This window comes from Salmo trutta, chromosome 2 (genome assembly GCF_901001165.1).
Source record: "Salmo trutta chromosome 2, fSalTru1.1, whole genome shotgun sequence".
Classification (NCBI taxonomy): Eukaryota; Metazoa; Chordata; class Actinopteri; order Salmoniformes; family Salmonidae; genus Salmo; species Salmo trutta.
The window spans coordinates 69,365,940-69,384,818 of NC_042958.1; the positions used below are offsets into that span (position 1 = coordinate 69,365,940).

Consider the following 18,879-nt stretch of genomic DNA (forward strand, 5'->3'; position numbering starts at 1 on the left):
TGCTGGGCATGTCCACCGGACGCACTGGGCTGTGCGGGCGCACTGGCGACACAGCGCGCAACTCTGCATACCATGGCTTGGTGCGGGGAGCAGGGACGGGCCGGACAGGACTGGGGACACGCACCGTGGGCTTGGTGCGGGGAACAGGAACGGGCCAGACAGGACTGTGAACACGCACTGGTGACCTGAAGCGTGGAGCCGGTTTAGCCACTCGTCCTGGCTGGATGCCCATCCTAGCACGGCATGTGCTGGGCATGTCCACCGGACGCACCGGGCTGTGCGGGCGCACTGGCGACACAGCGCGCAACTCAGCATACCATGGCTCCTCCTCCAGATCTTCCCTCTGCAGGTCCTCAATCAAACGCCTCATCTCCTTCTCTTCCTCCGCCGTCATCCCCCACGAGAGCAGTGGTCTGGGCTCTTCCTCTGCCCTTCCGGACCACCCCATTAGCCCCCCCCCCAAAATTTTCTTGGGGCTGTTTTCCGGGCCTCCTCGACCGCCGCCTGCGACTCCGTCTACCGGCTGCCTTTTCCTCCTCGACCTGGGAATCCTTCCGCCAGGGTCCTCTCCCCGACATGATCTCCTCCCAGGTCCAGAACTCCTTCCCCTCGCGAGCCCATCTCTCGCGCTCCTTTTCCTCCCGCTGCTTGGTCCTGGTTCGGTGGGTTGTTCTGTAACGTTTGTCGTCGGGAGACGAGGAAGCGGACCAAAACGCAGCTGGGAGCGAATACATGTTTATTTAACACACTAGAATTAAACATGTACACAAAATCAAGGAAAAACTGCCAATACGTTACGTGCTCAAATAACGAGACAACAACCCACAAACATCGTGGGGGAAAAGGAACTAAAATGTGATTCCCAATCAGACTTCACAAGCGACAGCTGTCTGATTGGGAAATCACCCCGAGCCCAACATAGAAATAAAACACAAAGAAAGGCTATAACCAAAACATAGAAAATAAAGCATAGAAATGCCACACCCTGACCAAAATAGCAGAGTTCACCTGGTCAGGGCGTGACAGCGTCTCACAAAGACACGGCGGTTGGAACCAAAAATCTCAAATTTGGACTCATCAGACCAAAGGACAAATTTCCACCGGTCTAATGTCCATTGCTCGTGTTTCTTGGCCCAAGCAAGTATTTTCTTCTTATTGGTGTCTTTGCAGCAATTCGACCATAAAAGCCTGATTCACGCAGTCTCCTCTGAACAGTTGATGTTGAGATGTGTCTGTTACTTGAACTCTGTGAAGCATTTATTTGGCCTGCAGTCTGAGGTGAAGTTAACTCTAATGAACTTATCCTTTGCAGCAGAGGTAACTCTGGGTCTTCCTTTCCTGTGGTGGTCCTCATGAGAGCCAGTTTCATCATAGCGCTTGATGGTTTTTGCAACTGCACTTGAAGATTGACTGACCTTCATGTCTTGTCTTAAAGTAATGATGGACTGTCATTTCTTTTTGCTTATTTGAGCTGTTCTTGCCACAATATAGACTTGGTCTTTTACCAAATAGGGTTATCTTCTGTATACCAACCCCTACCTTGCCACAACTCAACTGATTGGCTCAAACACATTAAGAGGGAAAGAAATTCCACAAATTAACTTTTAACAAGGCACATTTGTTAATTGAAATGCATTCCAGGTGACTACCTCATGAAGCTGGTTGAGATAATGCCAAGAGTATGCAAAGCTGTCATCAAGGCAAAGAGTGGCTACTTTGAAGAATCGCAAATATAAAACATATTTGATTTGTTTAACACTTTTTTGGTTACTACATGTGTCCATACGTGTTATTTCATAGTTTTGATGTCTTCACTATTGTTCTACAATGTAGAAAATAGTAAAAATAAAGAAAAACCCTGGAATGAGTAGGTGCGTCCAAACTTTTGACTGGTACTGAGTATATACTGCCATTGTTTATTGAGGAACCTTAGCTGATCGGTTGAATTGCGTGTGATTGTCATTGAAAGCGTTATTAATATCTACAACAATTGACCAAAAATGTACATCACCCAGTGGAGGCTCCTCAGAGTAGGAAGGGGAGGACCATCCTCCTCAGTGAATTTCATAAAAATAAAAATAGTGAAACATTACAAAAGTTATCCTCTTTAGATAAAACTATACTAAAAATATTCAAATATCACCAAATAATTTATTAAAACACACAGTTTTGCAATGAAGGTCTACAGTAGCCTAAACAGCACTCTGTAGTGTAGCACCATGGTGTAGCCGGAGGACTGCTAGTTTCCGTCCTCCTCTGGGTACATTGACTTCAATACAAAACCTAGGAGGCTCATTGTTCTCACCCCCTTCCATAGACTTACACAGTAATTATGACACCTGCCAGAAAACATCTTCCAACCTATCAGAGCTCTTGCAGCGTGAACTGATATGTTGTCCACACAATCACAGGATCAGTACTGAAAGCATAAGCTACAGCTAGCTAGCTGCTGCAGTTCATAAAATGTGGTGAGTAGTTCACTCAAAGAGAGAGAAAGACAATAGTTGAACAGTTTTGAACTCTTCAAAATTGAACGAGAAGCGAGAGAGCGAAAGAGAGAGCGATGTATTTTTTTTTCACTTTCACTTAGCTTGCAAATGCAGCTAGCTACTTTAGCCTACTCAAACACCCGGCTCGAAGAGAGAGGGATGCTATGTTAGCTAGCTGGTTATGGCTATCCAACACTGGAACTTTCCAAGTCAAGGTAAGCATTTGACTGTACATTGTACTGCATGATGGTAGTGGGTTTACTAATGCGATAGTTCTAGTAGCTATGTTGACTATGACGTTAGTGAATATGGTGACAATGATGTAGGCTGTGTGTAGCGGTTAGCAGTTATGATATGAAGGTTTGGCTTGGAAAAGTGTTTTCGCCTGGTCACAGACAGCTGATTTGTTGTGCACTGAAGTTCACAAGCGAAGGGAAAAGGTGAAAGGAGGAGAGCACGTAGATGCGAAAAGGAATTATGTGATCATGCTGTTTGTACGTGGCTGCTATGAAAGTGAACGGTGTTTGTGTGTGATCAGGGGTCTATTCCTTCAGCTGATTCTGTTGAAAAACTTTCCTTGAACAGAATCAAACGGGGATAAACATACCTGAATTTGTCCAATAGAAACTCTCGTTTGCAACTGTTGGACAAATTTCTACACCCTAGATCAGTTAGATACAGGCAAGAGTGTGCAAAGCGGTATTGAATGTATCTCTGTCCCCTTGATTACTCACATTTTTCTCTTGACCTCTGCACCTACGCTGTAAGCTTTCATTCATAGGCTAGTTTTTAGCAACCTCATGATGGGTATAGGGAAAATTAGAGTATCATGTAGTAGCCTAAACATATCGATGTTACTTTGAACTGGGTGAATGGAATATGAATGACAGTTATCCAATATGCTGTAATAGAAATAAGGCCATGCTCATAAAACAATAATCGCCCTCCCTCATGTTAAACGGCACTGACCGCTACTGACATTATCACACTCCCTTATAGAGACATTTAGAAAGGTTTCATGAGAGTCTCATTTACAAGGGAGGTCCTTTCTACCTGGACTGGCCTTTACTGACCTGCACTATAAACATGTATGCCTATGTAATGTAGAGTTGACGACAAGTGTTCAGACGGTTGGTAACAAGGTGTTCTATCCTTGTCTGTCTGGCCACAGGTTCCCTTGGGGCCAGAATTAATGAGCTCAAACAGAAGGTGATCGCTGAGAATCCCTGCCACTTTGGTGTGGCTGTACCACGTGAGTCTCTCGCACGCACGCACGCACGCACGCACACACACACACATACACACACACACCCAAGTGACTTTATTTCACACAGACACACACACACACACACATACACACACACACGTGCACGCGCACGCACACACACACACACACACTACATTTCACTCACACACACCCAAGTGACTTTATTTCACACACAGACACACACACACACACACACAGAGTAAGTGGCATTGTGTCCATGTTATTCTTGGTATTGTATCTGTGAATTTCCTTTCCACCCTAGACACCACTAGAGCCAAGAAGAGTCACGAGAGGGAGGGAGTGGAGTACAACTTCATCACTAAACAGGCCTTTGAGGCTGACATTCAGAGCAACATGTTAGTTCATACTTCTAACATTATATAGATTAGCTAATTAAAAAAAATCAAATAAAGGAAAGTTGTGAAGATAGATATAAGGCTCAATTCAATCTGTGGAAGTTCAGCGTTGAATCCTGATTGAAATTTTAAGGCAATGTTCCCGCAATAGCTGAGACTGCATTCACGGTAAGAGCTGCATATTGCCGGCTCAATTGGAAATGACCTTAACATTTCTGTTGCGGAATCTGTAGCGCAGCGATACAGATTGAATAGAGCCCTTAGTATTCATCAATAATAAAGAAATGTTGTTTCTACTGCATTGTGTTAGGCTATGTTTTGTTTGTTCAGTTTTATCGAGTATGGGGAGTACAAGGATAACTTCTATGGCACCAGTTTGGAGGCCATCCGCAGTGTGCTGGATCAAAATAAGATTTGCTTGGTGGATGTACAACCAGAGGTATGTATGTATCTCAGCCAGTGGAGGGGAAAAAGGGGGACGACGGGCTCATTGTAATGGCTGGAATGGAACGGTCCTCCCCTTTTCCTTACTCCACCCTCCTCTACTGATCTCAACCAACAGATTGACATCAATATTGTAAGTACAGTGACATGTACGCAATCAACTGAATAAAAAACAAAACTATTACGTGCGGTGTTTACACGTTATGTAACTGAAGTTTGTGACTATGGCATAACGTGCATGTGTCTTCTGCTATTTCTGTGTAAACCATTTGAGGTTAACCCGAGCCATGTATATTGTGCCGTCCAGGATGACGATCATGATGAGTAAGGTGTTCTGTTCTCCATCAGGCACTGAAGATCCTATGGACAGCTGAGTTTAAGCCTTATGTCATATTTGTGAAGCCTCGTATCCATGAGAGCCACTGCAAACGTCACGGCTCCTCTTCGTCACTCAGTGTAGGCATCACTGTGAGTTACACACACACACACACACACACACGCACACACACAGTAACGACAGGAGTTTTTTCCTGATCAGGTTGCATAACCAGGAAAAACCACATACATAGCCACACACATAGGCATAACCTTTTCCCCAGACACACTACATAATATCCATTTAAAAACAAACACATTCACCCTATCAATACACCAATGCTATAGACAACCCACACCTTTAAGTCAAACTCACCCTATGGACACACCAAACCTCGTATGGATAGCAGTCACATCCTATTGATAATACATAGGTATGTAGCTACAGTAAAACCAATGCTTTTAAAACATCTGATAGTCCTGAATCTCTCTCTCCACTCTCTCTGCCCCATGGTTAGGAGGAGGACCTTCAGGAAATGAGGCAGTCGGCCGTGCTGATGGACGAGCGCTACGGCCACCTGGTGGACCGGGTACTAGTGAAGGAGGACTTGGCCAGTGCCTGTGTAGAACTCCGGGATATCTTGCAGAGGGTTGAGATGGAGGTTCACTGGGTGCCTATTTGCTGGGTCCGAACCACCTAGCATACACTCCCTGGTGCTACAGAGGGGCTATTGCATATAACACAATTAAAACCATACCATTAGAAACTAGCGGTGACATTGAGATAATGGGAATGGATTTGAACTTTTAAGTGTTTTACTGCCATTGTGTTCAACCACTACCATAATCTCACAAGCCAGAACCAAATCTCAGATGCGCTTATGCTAACAGTCACGAGAGACTACCACTGCCAGAGTGATGGCGTTGGTGGTGGCAAACTGACATTGAGATGAGTGGAGAACGAAGAGGGAACTTGGGAATGGGACCTTTCCACTAGGACAACGGCTATCGGTGGTGACTCTTGGAGCAGTTTGGGTTGCCTGGCTCTTGACAGACTCTTAAGAGACTTGTCGTTGCCGTTACATGTTGGATCAGAAGTATTGGCTGTTGTCACCTCGAGATCAAGTCTATTTTGCATTGCTGAATTGTGGACAGTTTAAACATTTGTATTATTCATTCATCCTCATTGTATGAGCTTGTCCTGTTTACTTCATTTTTAATGGAGGCTATGTGCAATGGGGAACTGTGAATACTGGCTGAACTAAAGCATAGTAATCAAATGTTGTTGATCAGGAGGCTAATATACTGTAAGTCCCAAATGGAAGGGTAACAGATTGTAGCCTCAGAGACTCCACAGAAATCTGCCAAAATAAACTCAATAACTCAATGCATCCACACACTCCTATTGAGCATTCACTTGTATTGTGAGTAGAACCTACGCCACCTTGATCTATAGTAGAGCATAATAATCCGAAGTGGCAATGTGACAACAACCATGAAAATGCATATAATACTTGCATGTGAGAATAATGGTCTTGAAAATGTATACTATTTATCAGAGCCATGCATTCTATAATAATCTAGAATGTGTACAGTAGATTAGTCTAGTAAGTACTGAACATCAAACAGAATGCAGTACAAATATTGGTTTCGATGATACATAACAAATGTGGGCAAGATGGAGATATGATTTCAGTATGAATGATCAACGATGATTACTCATTGAATGCAAAATAACACTGAGGACTGTGTGCTTGTGATGAAGTAATTCAATAAAATCTCTTCCTCAAAGATACAAGGTGACCCTGTTGATTTGGCCACACTCTTCATTGTCCTTCTAGCCCTGGTTACACCTGGCACCATCATGTGGTTTTTGTGATTTGATAAAGATGGATCTGATCACAGTTTACTGCGTCTCCCCGTGGTATTAAAATGTGTCTTTTATGCGTCCACTGTGTCCGCACCGTGACCAGATTTCCTGGTCCCTCTCTATACAAATGATTTGAATGATATTTATTCAATGGTGCCAGGAGAGGACAAGAAATTGAGGAAAGAATAATTGAGAAAGAGCCCTGGAATTCTGCCCAGAGGAGAAACTTTTGAAGATTCCCAGATGGATACAGGTCATTCAGAATTATATTACATACACATATGCTCACTCACACCAACAGATGTACGCACAGACATGTTGTTGAGCTGTTTACTTACTGTCACTTTGCGCATCTCTCTTTCAGATCTGCCATGCACTCCACCACTGCCTGACAGCCTCACCCAGAAGTGCATGCACTGGGCCTATCAAGACTGAAAGCAGAGATGGGTGGCTGATAAGGAAAAATAAAACACAACATGCACACACTCTCTCTGTCTCTCTCTCACACACACACACACGATCCCCAAAGTAAAAACATTGTAATTACTTGTTTATTTTATGTACGCTACACTTTATTTTAGGATTGGAGATATCTACGCCTGAAAAACATGCCTCCCTCTCTCACACATCAGACCCAATGTAAATACATTTGTTTATTTTATGTATGCTACGTTTTATTTGAGGATTGTGTGCAACAAAGTACATTCACAGTTAAGCAACAGTTTTGGCCATTCATTTTAATCAGATAAATATCCAATGAACCAAAGGAGTTGGCAAACCTGCAACCCTCTGTGAGTGCAGGTTTTGTCTTCTGGGGCTGCCTTCGCATATGTACAGGGTTCCCAGGAGTGGCAGGCACCTACAGTTGAAGTCGGAAGTTAACATACACCTTAGCCAAATACATTTAAACTCAGTTCCATAATTCCTGACATTTAATCCTAGTAAAAATTCCCTGTCTTAGGTCAGTTAGGATCACCACCTTATTTTAAGAATGTGAAATGTCAGAATAATAGTAGCGAGAATGATTTACTTCAGCTTATATTTATTTAATCACATTCCCAGTGGGTCAGAAGTTTACATACACTCAATTAGTATTTGGTAGCATTGCCTTTAAAATTGTTTAACTTGGGTCAAATGTTTTGGGTAGCCTTCAACAAGCTTCCCACAATAAGTTGGGTGAATTTTGACCCATTCCTCCTGACAGAGCTGGTGTAACTGAGTCAGGTTTGTTGGCCTCCTTGCTCACACATGCTTTTTCAGTTCTGCCCAAAAATGTTCTACAGGATTGAGGTCAAGGCTTTGTGATGGCCACTCCAATACCTTGACTATGTTGTCCTTAAGTCATTTTGTCACAACTTTGGAAGTATGCTTGGGGTCATTGTCCATTTGGAAGACCCAATTGCGACCAAGCTTTAACTTCCTGACTGATGTCTTGAGATGTTGCTTCAATATATACACATAATTTTCCTACCTCATGATGCCATCTATTTTGCGAAGTGCACCAATCCCTCCTGCAGCAAAGCACCCCCAGAACATGATGCTGCCACCCCTGTGCTTCACGGTTGGGATGGTGTTCTTCAGCTTGCAAGCCTCCCCCTTTTCCCTCCAAACATAACTATGGTCATTATGGCCAAACAGTTCTATTTTTGTTTCATCAGACCAGAAGATATTTCTCCAAAAAGTAATCTTTGTCCCCATGTGCAGCTGCAAACCATAGTGTGACTTATTTATGGCGGTTTTTGAGCAGTGGCTTCTTCCTCGCTGAGCGGCCTTTCAGGTTATGTCAATATAAGACTCGTTTTACTGTGGATATAGATACTTTACCTGTTTCCTCCAGCATCTTCACAAGGTCCTTTGCTGTTGTTCTGGGATTGATTTGCACTTTTCGCACCAAAGTACGTTCATCTCTAGGAGACAGAATGAGTCTCCTTCCTGAGCGGTATGACGGCTGCGTGGTTCCATGGTGTTTATATTTGCGTACTATTGATTGTACAGATGAATGTGGTACCTTCAGGCGTTTGGAAATTGCTCCCAAGAATGAACCAGACTTCGAGGTCTACAATTATTTTTCTGACGTCTTGGCTGATTTCTTTTGATTTTCCCATGATGTCAAGCAAAGTTTGAAAGCAGCCATTGGAATACATCCACAGGTACACCTCCAATTGACTCAAAGGATGTCAATTAGAAGGAGACTCGATCTGTTAGCTGGAGACTTATATTTTCCTCACTAACTTTAAACATCAGCTATCTGAGCAGCTAACCGATTGCTGCAGCTGTACCTAGCCCATCTGTAAATAGCCCACCCAATCTACCTACCTCATCCCCATATTGTTTTAAAAAAAACTTTTCTGCTCTTTTGCACACCAGTATTTCTCCTTGCACATCACCATCTGCTCATCTATCACTCCAGTGTTAATTTGCTAAATTGTAATTACTTCGCTACTATGGTCTATTTATTGCCTACCTCCTCACGTCATTTGCACACGCTGTATATAGACTCTCTTTTTTATCTATTGTGTTATTGACTGTACGCTTGTTTACTCCATGTGTAACTCTGTGTTTGTCACCTCCTGACCAGTAATAGGGGTTATTTGTTATTGTAGTTTGGTCAGGACATGGCAGAGGGTATTTGGTTTATATGGTTCGGGGTGGTGGTTTGTTTAGTAGGGTATTTGATTTATGTATTCCGGGGTTTTTTGGGCACTGTTCTATGTTGGTGTATTTCTATGTTCTGTCTAGTCTATTGTATTTCTATGTTTTGTTGATTGGTGTTGGACTCTCAATTGGAGGCAGGTGTTTTCTATTTGCCTCTGATTGAGAGTCCTATATATATGTATGTGTTTGTTGAGTGCTTTGTGGGAGATTGTTCTGTGTATAGCCTTGTGCCTTACCAGCCTGTCAATAGTTGTTGTGTTTTTGTTGTATACGTGTTTATTTTGGTTCTCCTTCTTCACCAAATAAAAGAAGATGAGTGCACATATTCCTGCTGCGTTTTGGTCCACTTTATCCGACGACAACCGTTACAGTGTTGTTGTTTGTGTCGCTTTGCTTTATCTTGGTCAGGTTGCAGTTGTAAATGAGAACTTGTTCTCAACTAGCCTACCTGGTTAAATAAAGGATAAATAAAAAATTATAAAATTTGCCTATCAGAGGCTTCTAAAGCCATGACACATTTTCTGGAATTTTCTACGCTGTTTAAAAGGCACAGTCAACTTAGTGTATGTAAACTTCTGACCCACTGGAATTGTGAAACAGTGAATTATAAGTGAAATCTGTTTGTAAATAATTACTTGTGTCATGCACAAAGTAGATGCCCTAACCGACTTGCCAAAACTACTCTGTTAACAAGAAATTTGTGGAGTGGCTGAAACATGAGTTTTAATGACGCCAACCTAAGTGTATGTAAACTTCCGAAAACTGTATGTTTATTGTCCTGCAAAATTATTTTTTATGTACCAAGGCCATTCCCTGGAAACCATCCACATCGCTCCGGCCAAACTGGCGTTTGTTCTCCACAATGAATGTATGTAGCGATTCAAATTTAGGGTGAGTCATCAGGCAACCAAGGCCAAGGAATGGAGAGAGAGAGATGACCTGGAAGGAGTTCCAGACCTCAGCTTTTTATGAAGCAGAAAAGCATGCACACACACACAGTCTGTAAATATCTAAATACATTGTAAGATATCTTGGCCTTCTTTACTAGAGTGTAGTAAAAAAGGTTTATCATTAATATTACTCAACAAGTAATGCCTCAAACTCTGGGATTGAACCGTGTCCTAAAAGCAGCATAAAAGGTCAAATAAGGTCACAAACATTTCTGTTATGACTATACACGTCTGGCCGGCCCCTGGTGGTATTTGTATTTATTAAGGATCTCCTTGGCACCAGTTATTCTTCCTGGAGTCCAGCAACATTAAAGCAGTTATATATAATTTAAAATATTGCATGACATATTCCATAGCACTTTTCACAACACATTGTGCTCCCTCAGGCCACTACTCTACTATCACATATCTACAATACAAAATTAATGTGTACGTGTGTGTTGAGTGCATGCCTTATGTGTATGTGTGTGTCTCTTCAGTCCCCGCTGTTCCATAAGGTGTATGTTTATCTGTTTTATAAATCTGATTCTACTGCTTGGATCAGTTACCTGATGTGTAATAGAGTTCCATGTAGCACTGTGCGTCTCCCATGTTCTGTTCTTGAGGATTGTGAAGAGACCTTTGGTGGCATGTCTTGCAGGGTATATGCATGGGTGTCCAAGCTGTGCGCTAAACTCGGCAAAAAATATTAATAAAAAAGATTTAACAACTGACACATAAACTGAACAAGTTCCACAGACATGTGACTAACAGAAATTGAATAATGTGTCCCTGAACAACGGGGGTTCAAAAGTAACAGTATCTGGTGTGGCCACCAGCTGCATTAAGTACTGCAGTGCATCTCCTCATGGACTGCACCAGATTTGCCAGTTCTTGCTGTGAGATGTTACCCCACTCTTCCACCAAGGCACTTGCCAGTTCCCGGACATTTCTCCTCCACTTTGAGACATGAGAGATTTACATGCATATTATTAATGTTAGCTCTCCGTGTACATTTAAGGGCCAGCCGTGCTGCCCTGAACCCTTGAATTTGTGTAAGTGCAGTGATCGTTAAATGTCCTTCCATATAGGCGTGCTGAAAGTCTGCTGTCAATTTGTTTACAGTAAAATAGCATTATATCTGCTCAAAACAAAAATTCTCCAAAAGTTTACTAAGGGTTGGTAACAGGCTGATTGGTGTTGAATACTGTATGTGATACACAAGGTCGACAGTTCGAATCCCAATGTGACTTTTGTTTTCCAACCTTAACCAAAATACTTAAAGATATTCCCCAGTACCATTTTAAAAAACGAATGGAAGTATATGGAGATAGTTTAGTGCCTAAAATAAGGGGATACATATACTGAACAATATTAAATGCAACCTGCAACAAAAGATTATACTGAGTTACAGTCCATAGCAGGAAATCAGTCAATTGAAATAAATTCATTAAGCCCTAATCTATGGATTTCACAACTGGGAATACAGAAATGCATCTGTTGGTCACAGATACCTTTAAAAAATGTAGGGGTATGGATCAGAAAACCAGTCAGTATTTGGTGTGACCACCATTTGTCTTATGCAGCATGACCCAGGCCACAATCAACAGCCTGATTAACTCTATGCGAAGGAGATGTTGTCCAACTCCTCTTCAATGGCTGTGCGAAGTTGCTGAATATTGGCGTGAACTGGAACACGCTGTCGATCCAGAGCATCTCAAACACGCTCAATGGGTGACACGTCGGGTGAGAACGCAGGCCATGGAAGAATTGGAACATTTTCAAATCAAATTGTGCCGAATACAACAGACCTTACAGTCAAATGCTTACTTACAAGCCCTTAAACAACAATGCAGCTAAGAAAAAATGTGTTAAGTAAAAAATAGATAAGTAAAACATAAGAAATAAAAGTAACAAATAATTAAAGAGCAGCAGTAAAATAACAGCGAGGCTATTTACAGGGGGTACCGGTACAGAGTCAATGTGCGGGGGTTAGCACCGGTTAGTCGAGGTAATATGTACATGTATGTAGAGTTAAAGTGACTATGCATAGATAATAAACAGAGAAAAGCAGCAGTGTAAAAGATGGTTGAGGGGGGGCAATGCAAATAGTCTGGGTAGCCATTTGATTAGCTGTTCAGGAGTCTTATGGCTTGGGGGTAGAAGCTGTTTAGAAGCCTTTTGGACCTAGACTTGGCTCTCTGGTACTGCTTGCCATGTGGTAGCAGAGAGAACAGTCTATGACTAGGGTGACTGGAGTCTGACAATTTTTAGGGCCTTCCTCTGACACCCCCTGGTATAGAGGTCTTGGATGGCAGGAAGCTTGGCCCCAGTGATGTACCGGGCCGTACTCACTACCCTCTGTATGGCGAGCAGTTGCCATACCAGGTAGTGCTGCAACCAGTCAGGATGCTCTCGATGGTGCAGCTGTCAAACTTTAAGGATCTGAGGACCCATGCCAAATCTTTTCAGTCTTCTGAATAGGTTTTGTCCTGCACTCTTCATAACTGTCTTGGTGTGCATGGACCATGATAGTTTGTTGGTGATGTGAACGCCAAGGAACCTGAAGATCTCAACCTGCTCCACTACAGCCCTGTCCATGAGAATGGGGGCGTGCTCTGCCCTCCTCGCCTGTAGTCCACAATCATCTCCTGTGTCTTGATCACGTTGAGGGAGAGGTTGTTGTCCTGGCACCACACTGGCAAGTCTCTGACCTCCTCCCTACAGGCTGTCTCATCATTGTCGGTGATCAGGCCTACCACTATTGTGTCATCAGCAAACTTATTGGTGGTGTTGGAGTCGTGCCTGGCCATGCAGTCATGAGTGAACAGGGAGTACAGGAGGGGACTGAGCACGCACCCGAGGGGAATCAGCGTGACGGATGTGTCGTTACTGACCCTTACCACCTGGGAGCTGCCCAGCAGGAAAACCAGGATCCTGTTGCAGAGAGAGGTGTTTTGTCCCAGGGTCCTTAGCTTATTGATGAGCTTTGAGGGCACTATGGTGTTGAACGCTGAGCTGTAGTTAATAAATAGCATTCTCACATAGGTGTTCCTTTTGTCCAGGTGGGAAAGAGCAGTGTGGAGTGCAATAAAGATTGCATAATCTGTGGATCTGTTGGGGCGGTATACAAATTGGTGTGGGTCTAGGGTTTCTGGGATAATGGTGTTGATATGGGCCATAACCAGCCTTTCAAATGCATTTCATGGCTACAGATGTGAGTGCTATGCGTCGGTAGTCATTTAGGCAGGTTACCTTAGTGTTTCTTGGGCACAGGGACTATGGTTGTCTGCTTGAAACATGTTGGTATTACAGTCAGGGAGAGGTTGAAAATGTCAGTGAAGACATTTGGCATTTGGTCATGGCATACTCGGAGTACACGTTTGGGTAATCCGTCTGGCCCTGTGGCCTTGTGATTGTTGACCTGTTTTAAAGGTCTTACATCAGCTATGGATTGCGAAATCACACAGTCGTCCAGAACAGCTGATGCTCTCCTGCATGTTTCAATGTTACTTGCCTCGAAGCGAGCATAGAAGTAATTTAGCTCATCTAGCAAACTCGTGTCACTGGGCAGCTCGTGATTGTGCTTTCGTTTGTAGTTTGCAAGCCCTGCCACATCTGACAAGTGTCGGAGCCGGTGTAGTACGATTCAATCTTAGTCCTGTATTGACGCTTGGCCTATTTGATGGTTTGTCGAAGGGCATAGCGGGACTTCTTATAAACCTCCGCTCCTTGAAAACGGCAGCTCTACCCTTTAGCTCAGTGGTGATATTGCCTGTAGTCCATGGCTTCTGGTTGAGGTATGTACTCCTCAATGCCATCAGAAGAATCCCGAAACATATTCCAGTCTGTGCTAACAAAAGAGTCCTGTATCTTAGCATCTGCGTCACCTGACCACTTTTTTTATTGACCGAGTCACTGATGTTTTCTGCCTTAATTTTGCTTGTTAACAGGAATCAGGAGGATAGGATTATGGTCAAATTTTCCAAATTGAGGGTGAGCTTTGTATGAGTCTCTGTGTGTGGAGTATAGGTGGTGAAGAGTTTATTTTTCCTCTGGTTGGTAAAACAGATTTAAAGTTCTCCTGCATTAAAGTCCATAGGAGTACTGCAGTTTTAGTGCCAGCATTGGTTTGTGGTGGTAAATAGACAGCAACTAATATATATGAAAACTCTCTTGGTAAATAGTGTGGTCTACAGGTTATCATGAGATACTCTACCTCAGGCGAGCAAAACCTTGAGACTTCCTTAGTTCACCAGCTGTAATATACATACAAATATACATAGACCGCCACCCCTCGTCTTACCAGAGGCTACTGCTCTTTCCTGCCGATAGTGTATAACCCGCCAGCTGTACGTTATTCATGTCATCGTTCAGCCACAACTCAGTGAAACATAAGATATTACCATTTTTAATGTCCCGTTGGTAGGATATACACGCTTGTAGTTCCTCTATTTTATTATCCAATGATTGTACGTTGGCTAATAGGACCGATGGTGAAGTCAAATGACCCACTCGCCACCGGATCCTTACAAGGCACCCGACCTTCGTCCTCGATATCTCCGTCTCCTTCTCCTGCAAATGACGGGGATGAGGGCCTTATCGGGTGTCTGGAGTAAATCCCTGTCATCTGACTCATTGAAGAAAAATCGTCTTTCAATACGAGGTGAGTAATCGCTGTCCTGATTTCCAGAAGCTCTTTTCAGTCATAAGAGACAGTGGCATAAACATTATGTACAAATAAGTTACAAATAACATGAGAAAAAAACACAATAGCACCATCGGTTAGGAGACCGTAAAACGGCAGCCATTCTCTCCGGCACCATCATTCCGCTTCCAGGTTGTGTACAGATCCTTGCTACATGCGATTGTCTAAAATGACATTGGAGGCAGCTTATGGTAGAGAAATGAACATTCAATTCTCTAGCAACAGCTCTGGTGGACATTTCCTGCAGTCAGCATGCCAATTGCACACTCCCTCAAAACTTGAGACATCTGTGGCATTGTGTCCCAAGCAAAAGGTACACCTGTGTAATAATCATGCTGTATAATCAGCTTCTTGATTTGCCACACCTGTCAGGTGGATGGATTATCTTGGCAAAGGAGAAATGCTCACTAAGAGTGATGTAAACAAATTTGCACACAAAATTTGAGCTTTTTGTGTGCATGGAAAATTTGAAACACGGGACCAACACTTTACATGTTGCGTTCATATTTTTTGTTGAGTGTACTTTCCTGATCTTTATAATCTCTCAAATATAGGATAGACACTTCAGAACAAACTTCCTTTAGATTGTTGACTATGTTGTTCCATGTAGTGAATAAGTTATTAAATGTGTTTGTATGGGCTAATAGTAGTAAGGCCAAAAATTATTTAAATCTTTTTGATATTTTAAGGAGTCTTACAATTCCAAATCAAAAAGCTAAATTATACTTGGTATGACCATCTTACAACAATTCCATATGTTAGCATCTGACAAAATATGGTCACAATCGGAAGGTAGACCAGATCAGGACAAAGGGTGCATGGTTTTAATAGAGTTTCTGTTTGCCACGTCTACACATGGTATTAAAATGTCTGCCAAATTAGATGTTTTGCCAATCTGCTACCCATCTAAGCTTTTACCTAATGGGTAAACAGCAAAACATCACATGGAATATGATCTTTTGAGTTCAGATTTATTATAACCAAATCCATATGTGGATCTTAATTCTGATATTGGATATGGGACCTCAGTCTGGACAATTTTTTTTTTTTTTAACATGACCTGCCATTAGCTTAAATACCGCCAAATTTCAAGGAATGGTGACAGGAAATGAGCATTGCATCTGTGTTACTTTGGAGGCTACATAAGTGTGAATGCTTAAATCTGATATGGGTCAAAAGTTAGAAGAAAAAAATTTGGACATAAAAATAAATCAGAATTGGGTTCTCAGGGTGGCTGTGCATACACAGGCAGCTCAATTCTGAGGTTAATTGGCAAAGACCTGATCTGATACCCCCGGGAGGTGGTCAGGAAGTCTATACCCATCTAAAAATTCGGGTAAAATCAGGACACGTTAGCACCAGGTATAAACAGGGCTTACTTGGCCTTCCTTAAAAGGTACACAGCAATTAAATTTGCACGTTGCTGATTCTCACCGGAGAAATCATCTGAGCGAGGGAGACGCCGCCTCTGTCTCAGTATGTGTAGCCCATGTACAGTGAGGGAAAAAAGTATTTGATCCCCTGCTGATTTTGTATGTTTGCCCACTGACAAAGAAATAATCAGTCTCATTTTAATGGTAGGTTTATTTGAACAGTGAGAGACAGAATAACAAAAAAATCCAGAAAAACATGTCAAAAATGTTATAAATTGATTTGCATCTTAATGAGGGAAATAAGTATTTGACCCCCTCTCAAATCAGAAAGATTTCTGGCTCCCAGGTGTCTTTTATACAGGTAACGAGCTGAGATTAGGAGCACACTCTTAAAGGGAGAGCTCCTAATCTCAGTTTGTTACCTGTATAAAAGACACCTGTCCACAGAAGCAATCAATCAGATTCCAAACTCTCCACCATGGCCAAGACCAAAGAGCTCTCCAAGGATGTCAGGGACAAGATTGTAGACCTACACAGGGCTGGAATGGGCTACAAGACCATCGCCAAGCAGCTTGGTGAGAAGGTGACAACAGTTGGTACCATTATTCGCAAATGGAAGAAACACAAAAGAACTGTCAATCTCCCCTCGGCCTGGGGCTCCATGCAAGATCTCACCTCGTGGAGTTGCAATGATCATGAGAACGGTGAGGAATCAGCCCAGAACTACACAGGAGGATCTTGTCAATGATCTCAAGGCAGCTGGGACCATAGTCACCAAGAAAACAATTGGTAACACACTACGCCGTGAAGGACTGAAATCCTGCAGTGCCCGCAAGGTTCCCCTGCTCAAGAAAGCACATACACATGCCCGTCTGAAGTTTGCCAATGAACATCTGAATGATTCAGAGGACAACTGGGTGAAAGTGTAAAATGTGGTCAGATGAGACCAAAATGGAGCTCTTTGGCATCAACTCAACTCGCCGTGTTTGGAGGAGGAATGCTGCCTATGACCCCAAGAACACCATCTCCACCGTCAAACATGGAGGTGGAAACATTATGCTTTGGGGGTGTTTTTCTGCTAAGGGGACAGGACAACTTCACCGCATCAAAGGGACGATGGACGGGGCCATGTCAAATCTTGGGTGAGAACCTCCTTCCCTCAGCCAGGGCATTGAAAATGGGTCGTGGATGGGTATTCCAGCATGACAATGACCCAAAACACACGGCCAAGGCAACAAAGGAGTGGCTCAAGAAGAAGCACATTAAGGTCCTGGAGTAGCCTAGCCAGTCTCCAGACCTTAATCCCATAGAAAATCTGTGGAGGCAGCTGAAGGTTCGCGTTGCCAAACGTCAGCCTCGAAACCTTAATGACTTGGAGAAGATCTGCAAAGACGAGTGGGACAAAATCCCTCCTGAGATGTGTGCAAACCTGGTGGCCAACTACAAGAAACGTCTGACCTCCGATTGCCAACAAGGGTTTTGCCACCAAGTACTAAGTCATGTTTTGCAGAGGGGTCAAATACTTATTTCCCTCATTAAAATGCAAATAATTGTATAACATTTTTGACATGCATTTCTGGATTTTTTTGTTGTTATTCTGTCTCTCACTGTTCAAATAAACCTACCATTAAAATTATAGACCGATAATTTCTTTGTCGGTGGGCAAACGTACAAAATCAGCAGGGGATCAAATACTTTTTTCCCCTCACTGTATCTGATGCTGTCTGGACAAAAAGAGTATAACATGTTGCCGCTGTAGCATTTGACTGATGCCAGCAAGCATTTGGCCTCCCTTGATAAAAAAAATAATGTAATAATTAGCCAATCAGCATTGAGCTGATCTGGTGCAGAAAAACAATTTATTTATTTATATATATATATATATATGAAAAATGTAATATATTATAGATTTTTTAACTTAAACATACCATGGACAGCCACATAATACTTAGCAACATTGATTGAACTAAATTGTTTTTGATATCTTAATTTTTTCAGTTTATTAAACTAAGCATATATAGGCTTGATGTGATGTTTACATTTTTAAGTTAAAATGGTGCTGGAACCGCAGAGGCAGAGCTCCTGTTGTCTTTGTGCTGATTTGCGGTAACTCCGTGTTTCTAAATTAGTTTATTTAGTAAACTGTCGAAAACATTAACTTGCTGAATGCAATATTTGCTTTGTGGACTTCAACGGACATGTGTTGCTCTCCGGTTTTGTGAGGAAACAAATGTGTAGTTTAATTTATTCCGCCACTGTGTGACTTGTCTTTTTGAATATCACAGTGGCGTATGAACAAATGGGTTATAGAGCAAACAACGCAATTATCAGAACATAGGTTATAATATGGCTTTTTTACTGGCTTGGCTTCCTCAGTTATTTTACCCATGTACCGTTACTGTTTGTTTATCAAAGTCAGCTGGCCAACTCCTTGATCCTGTTTGTAGTATACCCCTCTGGTCTTGACTTACGA

At 42.5% G+C, this 18,879-nt stretch overlaps 1 protein-coding gene across 2 annotated transcripts in view; it reads left to right on the plus strand.

Annotated features, from left to right (window-relative positions):
* mpp3b (MAGUK p55 scaffold protein 3b) overlaps nucleotides 1–6,666 on the plus strand; it is a 32,264-nt gene extending 25,598 nt beyond the window's left edge. The window contains exons 15-19 of one of the 2 annotated variants that reach the window (XM_029712825.1): nucleotides 3,661–3,741; nucleotides 4,019–4,112; nucleotides 4,443–4,551; nucleotides 4,905–5,012; nucleotides 5,390–6,666. In XM_029712825.1, the coding sequence (XP_029568685.1) occupies nucleotides 3,661–3,741; nucleotides 4,019–4,112; nucleotides 4,443–4,551; nucleotides 4,905–5,012; nucleotides 5,390–5,572 (575 nt within the window). In that variant the 3' untranslated portion in view covers nucleotides 5,573–6,666. Of the gene's footprint in view, nucleotides 1–3,660; nucleotides 3,742–4,018; nucleotides 4,113–4,442; nucleotides 4,552–4,904; nucleotides 5,025–5,389 lie in introns of both variants that reach the window. The other variant, XM_029712818.1, reaches the window with a different exon arrangement.
* Nucleotides 6,667–18,879: the final 12,213 nt, after the last annotated feature.